We start from the raw sequence: 7,727 nt of genomic DNA, 5'->3' as shown, positions 1-7,727 counted from the left end.
ATTTTGAACCCCAGTTGCTTTGTATTGGAGTTGGACTGGGTCTTCGCTTCTCGAACCATTCAAAACCGAACCAGGGGGAGGGAAAAAGCAAGAGAAAGAGGGAAATTTATCAAGAATAATAGTAAACAAAGTGAAAGAAAAAGCAGTGCAGAGAGATGGCTCCCTTTCCTTGTTTTGTAATCGACATAAAGATAACTACAACATCTTACTCAAGTGTTTAAAACCAGGCATCTTTTTGGTAAAAATGTTCTTAGAATTTGTGTCCGATCTTTAGATTCGTTGGTGAAGAACTTGTGTGGGATCTTTAGATTCGTTGGTGAAGAACTTGGGATTTGGTGTCTGTGCTCCGTGTTCCTAACAATGGGAGTAGAGGGCTTGTTTATCTCTTCCTTAGGCACCGCAGGACATGCCTTCACACTCTTCAACTTAGCATACGTTGACAAATGCCTGTTTCCATGGTGAGATTAGTGGGAAATATTGGCGAGATAAACCCTACTGTTTGCATCTTGATAAGCCTGCAATTATTGCTCGCCGATACACGTAACAGTGGCACCATTTAAGGAAAAAATGTTTTGAGAAAAGAGCAACTTTAGATAATGGGTAACGCTTTAGTTGGGGAACACGAAGCAACTTTGAAAGGAGAAATCCAATCCAACAAAAAGCTAAATTAGCTGACTAGTAAGCAGTATATAATTCATGTTACAGTCCAAGTAATCATCTACGGAGACTAGAAAACTTTCTTGGACAGTGTTCCATTCTTTTCATGTAAAATGAAATAAAAAAACCTATCCATGATCCCTTGTTGCTTTTAAAAGAAAGGGGAAAAAATAAATTGTTGAACAGGTAACACGCATATGTTTCAAAAGCTCAATCTTCTTTTCTCAAAGTTGGTGTACGAACGGTTCCAGATATTTGAGATGATATGGTCTCCCTCCTAGTCTGTTCCAATCGTCCGGCAGAATGCACAAGATTCATGATATAGAGGATGCTCGTTTGAACAAAATCATGGGATAGTCTCCAAATTCTATAGCACTAATAATTACGGTAATCACTCAACAAACTCCAAATATATAAACTGCAGGAAATCCAAGCATAACATATCTGTGCACTCACAGCCCCTAGCAATGACAATTTTTTAGTTGAATACAAGAGTGATTTTTCCACTGAAATCTAGTAGCACTCCATGCAGCCCTAAAACTCAATGGATGTGATTCTTCCTCGCAAGTTTAAAGGTTCTTGGTCGCTTCAAACTTAGGATTGACCAGGTGGTTGTCTAGACTGGACTGTTTTCCTGAATAACATGGTTTAAGTAGAGGAAATATCAATTATAATAGAATACAGAGGCAAACCTGCATTATGATAATATATACATACAAAATATGTTCAGATCGATGTGTAGAAAATGGAATTTACTGTGAACTGGTTGTTACCAGCTAGTTCTATTCTATGTTGTGTTATTACTTTGTAGAAGGATGAACTACTTCTTCATTCCCTTGATCAAATGCAATTCTCATTTATCAAAAAAAAAAAGCTATACAATATAATTCCAGCATCCCTCGGATTTTTCATGCAACAAATTATGTAGCACAAAACACATTAGAGCATTCAGCACCCAGAATTCCAAATCCTAAGAACACAGAATCACAATAACAAATTACAGTTTGAGATCACACCCATCTAAATGATGCTATCCATCTCCTTGTTGTATTAAACTGAAAATATGGGAGCTTATGGTGTTCAAATGGAGCAAAAAGTGGCTAAATGATTTTTTGTTTGAGATTCTAAAAGAAGCTATTTGTGTTTCCTCCACGCATCTAAAGTGATCCAGTTCTTCCCCCAAAGTCTTTGCTTGTTCCACATAAAAATAAGAGAAAGACTGATGTGTAAAGAAGCTTTAGTTAAAGGGTAAAACCACCATCAGACGTTTCCTAGATAACAAATACCAGTTTATGCCCCTTTCACCGCATTCACAAATCAAATTATATTAAAAAAAAAAAACGATCGATTTTTAACTTTACTCTTACCAACAAACCTCACCTAGAAGAAACTGTACAGATAATGTCTAGTGTACTCTAGCATCTGCCTTGTTTGTTCTCATGCTACAACATAATACCATTATAATGACTGGATGTGCAATCATCATCAGTCAATTGAGCTTATATTCATGCAAGTTCGATTCGTCACAAGCTGACTCTAGCAAAAATTTATCTAAAAACATTGAGTAGAGATGTATGTACCTGTTGTGAATAGGATCAGGTCCATTGGGCACTCTTCTCTTGCTCACATAATTGAGATCCATGTCATGACGAATAAGATGACTCTCTCTTCCAGATAGCTTCAGATGCTGGAAAGTCCCGGCTTCTGGAACTCTAATCCTTGCCATTAGTGTCGTTGCACGGTTTGGTAGGATTCCAACATACAAGAACCAGATCACCCCCCAAAATATAACAGCTCCTAATAGCGCCCTCGAAATCCTACCACCCCTCCCCATGTTTTATCCTCTCTGCTCCCTCTACTTTTCAATAAAGAATAATAGCTGGCCATTCAAAATGGAGATGTGAGAAGAAATCAGGACAAACATGTTGTTATCTTGAGGAGCAATGTGCACATGGAGCTCTTCTCTTAGACAGGTAGGCTGAAGAGTGAAGGAGGCCAAGCAGGGCAATTTGACAAGTTCTTTGGTAGAATGCTAGCTTGGCGGGTAAGAAGTGATTGGTTCTATTTAAAGGTGGAGAATCTGTAAGCAATGCTGGGGTGGGGAGTGTGTGCTACTGTGTGTATGGGAGTGCAAAATAATAAAACAAAGAGTTGGTTAACCTTGGTGCTTTATATAGAATGAGACCATGCGAGCTCTGTTATATTTTCTTTGATTTGTGCGTTTCCATGCAGCGAAAAAGGGGACCTCACTGCTTTCCCTAGCTCTTACGTTTTTATTACCATAAAATTTGAAATAGGACCTCAGGTCCCTTATAGATCCACAACGAGGATGAGAAAATTACCATCACTGGTTACCATCCCACCACTTAAATTGCTTGATCGAACGGTTAGAGTGCGTCCCTCTCTCAAGATGAAAAACTAACACATGAAGTGGCTCAAACAAATCCCACATAAAGGAAAGGAAAAGGCGTCTAATTAGGTGCATAGAAGCTAAAAAAGAAGGAAAAAAGAAGCAGAGAGAGGGAGAGTAAAAAGGAAAAAGGCAGAAGCAAATTACTGCTTTCACCAGGACTTTGGCATTCCTATCATACAGGTAAAGACAGAACTCTCTCCAGACTTTCACCCGAAAGCTGAGCTTGCTCTTATAAAGTCCTTCCGCCTTAAACTGACTAGCATTTCTTCTTAGTTACCACAGAGTGCCAACAACATGAAAAACAATTATCCGACACTGATTATTAATCAACAAGACCAATGTACTTGACAAGGGAGCAACTAATATGTAAAAATACTTGTCTGCCTGCCTGCCTTGAGGATATACACCCAGGCGATGGTCATTGATGGCTAAGAGACTGAGTCATAACTAGTCTTACTGAATCGACCCATTTGGTGGATACAATCCCAAGTGATGCCACTATAACTATTATTTCCCAGAAGAGTAGTCTCATGATCATCTTCGAGAATCCGATTGCCAAAAAAGGTAACAACTCTCATTTCAACAGCTGGCTGGTATATTAAACTCGAGTGATTTGAGTTTTTCTTTTCATCACTAAGTTTCTGTATCACGACAAAAGAATTATGGTATGAAAAAAGACCAGGAAACATACCCCACCTCATGATATTAAATAAAAGAGAGAGAGAGAGACTGATGCCAAATGGTTCCTTGGATGGCAACACTGGTTGGGCAGCTGCTGCAGTACCTGGCCAGAGTATCAACTAGGATGCTTTTGCCACCCATGCTAAAACGCGTTGTGATCCCTTCAGACTGCAATGCCAAACATGCACTACTGCAATGAAGAGAACCACAACGCAAAGTGTGTGACTGCAGCTATGAATACTTTGGCCAACCACACCTATGGAGCATTGTGGTCTGTGGTCTCTTGAACTGCATTGTCAAGCATGTCTGCATCAACAAGAAGCAGAACTATGGAGTCAAAAAATCAAGCGTGAAAAACTCAAAGTAATCTACTATTCTTCTCTCCTTATAAACTAATCATTAAATAAGGTGGTTGCATTCTCCCCTCCAACCAGCACCTTCTAAAGATAAAGCTATACATGCAAACATTTTCTAGAAAGAGTAGCTAAGCAATCTATATTGTAACCCAGACTAAGTGTATGCTCCTACCCAAGAACTTTCAACTTCGCAAGTACCACCATCTCATCCAATTTGCCTTGTTTTCTCTCCTATAAGTTCCTCTGCTTAATATTTCAGAAGACTATTAGCAACAAGGAGCTTAGCAGGTCCACGAAAATGCGAAGTGCTTACAATTCGATAATGTAATGCTCTTATAGCAAAGCAGGGTTTAGCTGGTTTTAGTTCAAAAGGAACACCCTTTAAAAAGAAAATGACGTCTTTGAACCAAGAGTATGGTACCACCTGCTTTCGCCATTATTTTCTTAAGTAATAATACAATTTTATCAAGCACTACAGTAAGCTACTAAACATTACACAACAGCGATGACACAACACTTTGATACCATACAGGCACATAAAACCATGGGATGAAATGAAGATATTCAAAACTATCAACTCTATGATAAATATAGATTCTATTTTATAATGTAAGTTTCTTCCGAATCTAGCATTTACAAGCTCTATCTTGTTTAGGACTTTGTTCTATTTCAGAATTTGATTAAAGGGCTTCCCTAAGAGTCCAGTGCTTATGACAGGGACACTTCTTTACTGTGACATGATGGTCATGGAATGAAAATTGACATTTGAGATTACTTATCATATCTACTGTGTTATATGATCCCCGCCCACCCACACCCCCCACACCCCCCCTAAAACATCTAAAGTATGCATCAGAACACAGAGGCTCCCTTGGAAATCTGCCAAATAATCTCTGATCCTTCCTAATACATCAAAAACTTCCTATCAGAGCAGAGGTTCCCCTTCAAGCAGCTCAGTATCCTCAAGTCACTGAGGGAATCTGAAATTTCAGGATCTTTATCTTAGAAGTCTGAAAAAATTCTCTCTGAATTAAAATCAATATGTGGAGATACTATATCTTTAACTATTAGTATAGCATTGAAGAACTGAGACAGTTTATAACTTAAATAACACAAAAGGAAGTGGGGATACATGACAAAGTTGATGTCTAAGACCAAGGCAAGCATAAATCACGATATACATCCTGAACAGTATGTCTGATTGCTCGATGCATAAAAATAAATCAAGGGCAGGTTCAAGCATATTGCACTAAGAAGCACAATTTATTGGACTTCCAAACTAAAACAGAGTAGTAATGCAATATAAGTTCAAAGCATGAATCTAGAGATACGCATTCTTAACAGTATGCCTGATTTGGACTCTTATGGCATCAAAAGGATAAAATACAGGAGGGTACATATTTCCTTGACGCTAAAATTGGCAAGAAAAAGCAAACATTATGTAGTCAACGATTTCTAATATCTGTATTTGACTTCAACAACTAAAATAAGATCTGTTTATCAAATACAGAATTGGTTTATGAAGTCCTTACAATCATGAAATAGCAGCATGACAGAAGAAGGCTCTCTCTCAATATTATCAAGCTCAATAAGCAGCCAAGGAAATACCAAGAAACCATGAAGACATGAGCCTGTGAAATAAAATCCAACTTCTAATTTTAAATGGGAAAAGAAGACAATTGAATGAATTAAAAGCTAGCCATAACAAATTTGTAGTTTCCTAAAAACAGATATTTTACCATAAAGATCAACCAAGGCAGGTTTCAAATTATCTGAACATAACATGAATGATACAACATATATTTTACTAGTCAACATTAGGCTCCGTTTGTTTACTGAAAAGTAATTTAAAAAAAAAATTCAAAAAAATAAATTATTTGTTGATATTTGGTAGTATAATGAAAAATAAGTTGGAAAACACTTTCCAGTGTTTAGTTATATCATAGAAAATAAGATGAAAAATAACTTATTAATGTTTTATTTTTCTCAAATTTATTAAAATAATGAGAAACAAATCTTACAAATTAAAAGAATGAATGAGAATGAAATTGAAAAAAAAATATAATTTTATAGATTATCTCAAATAAAATAAATAATAATCAAAATAATAGAGATCAAATCTAAAAAATAAAAAAAAATAAAAGATGAAGAAATTAAAATAATAATAATTAACATTTCATAAATTATTTCAAATAGAATAAGTAACAATCAAAAGAATGAGGACCAAATTTGATAGATAAAAAATTTCAATAAAAAAATGATAGGGGCAAAGCAAATAACAATTGTAAAAATGAGGACCAAAGTTAATATAAAAATTAAATTTTAAGAAATAAAATTGAAAAATAAATATTCAAAACAAACTATATATAGCAATCAAAAGTTTCAGGACTAAATTTGATATAATCAGCAAATAATATGATATTTTTAAATTTTTCACAACTTTCATAAAGTGTTTTCTGCCAAAATTTTCTAGGAAAATACTTCCCTGAAAACCAAGCCAAATTTTCCTTTGATTGGAAAGTATTTTTCATTGACCAACTTTTTTAATGGCAAACAAATACAGGAAAGTTTGGAAAGTAATTTCCCAGAAAGTGAATTTCGAGAAACAAACATAGCCTAAGAGATGATTCATGAAGAAAAAGCTTTATAAGCTCACATCTCGCTCTCCACTTTCGACTTGTAAACTTCTAGTATAAGTTCTACCACCGATATGCTATTATTTCTTTCTCTTCTTCTGAGCCCAGTCAGGTCCATAAATTGTCAAATGAGTTCGACCAAAATGCCGATCATTTATTTGCAATTTCATACATATTCACTTTAGCTGATGTATTAGAAACAAAATTATTTGTCACCGTGTTGACCAACAGTAAATAATTTATGGATAAGAAATTATATATTAATGTGTTAGATAATAATATAAGTTATATCTTATGATTTTATTTAACAGTTTAAACTATTGTGTTGAGATGATTCTTTGGCATGGTATTAGAGCCTTGATGACCAAGCGGTCACGAGTTCAAATCCCATCATCCTCATTTATTTGATAAAAAAAATAAACACAAGATAGTGGGGTTCTATGCAAGTTTTAAGTTCAAAAGGCATTCACTTGTTGGGGTATGTTGGAGAATAATATAAATCATATATTGGGACTTCACCTAACAGTTTAAACTATTAGGTTGAGATGGTTCCTTGATATATTGAAAATTAACAAATTAGATGTTTTAGCATGTATGAACAACTTCACTATACAAGATTTTCTATAGATCGATATTGTGCTAGTAACCAAGCTAGTTGGCCTTAATGTGCTAAACATAATATCATCTCAAAGATTTCACAATGATTTGTGGTGTAGATAATGGTTTATGGTAACAAAAAAATGGTGCAAACTGGAGTACTTTAAACTTGATAAATGGGGGGAAGGGGGTTATACTAGGAAAATTCTTGATGTTAAGAAAAACTATGTAAGAATTTTGTCAATAAGAACATCAACAAGTTAAATAATTAACAAAATTTAGCAGTTACAATAAATATGTCTTATCCAACCATGTGTATTTTTGAAATTTGATCTATCAATATTCCATAATCAAATCATGTATATGGAGACATGAAACTAATGAAAT

General features: G+C 35.2%; 1 protein-coding gene across 1 annotated transcript; it reads right to left on the bottom strand.

Annotated features, from left to right (window-relative positions):
* Nucleotides 1-667: 667 nt before the first annotated feature.
* Nucleotides 668-3,021, bottom strand: CLE25 (CLAVATA3/ESR-RELATED 25). Its single transcript, XM_011010738.1, has 2 exons — nt 2,238-3,021; nt 668-1,291 (listed from the first exon to the last, which is right to left on the bottom strand). Exons 1-2 carry the CDS (start codon nt 2,489-2,491, stop codon nt 1,252-1,254), a joined length of 294 nt encoding a protein of 97 aa, XP_011009040.1. The 5' UTR covers nt 2,492-3,021; the 3' UTR covers nt 668-1,251.
* Between the last annotated feature and the right edge of the window lie 4,706 nt (nt 3,022-7,727).

The sequence above is a fragment of the Populus euphratica genome, unplaced genomic scaffold, assembly GCF_000495115.2.
Source record: "Populus euphratica unplaced genomic scaffold, PopEup_1.0 scaffold505.1, whole genome shotgun sequence".
Lineage (NCBI taxonomy): Eukaryota > Viridiplantae > Streptophyta > Magnoliopsida > Malpighiales > Salicaceae > Populus > Populus euphratica.
The sequence above is the reverse complement of the archived record's forward strand: the minus strand, read 5'-3'. Positions and strand labels throughout refer to the sequence as shown.

Coding starts and splice junctions, on each gene's coding strand:
- CLE25 (XM_011010738.1), bottom strand. CDS start 2,491: ATGGGGAGGGGTGGTAGGATTTCGAGGGCGCTATTAGGAGCTGTTATA. Junction 1,292..2,237: donor CCTGATCCTATTCACAACAG/GTACATACATCT, acceptor CATGTTATTCAG/GAAAACAGTCCAGTCTAGAC.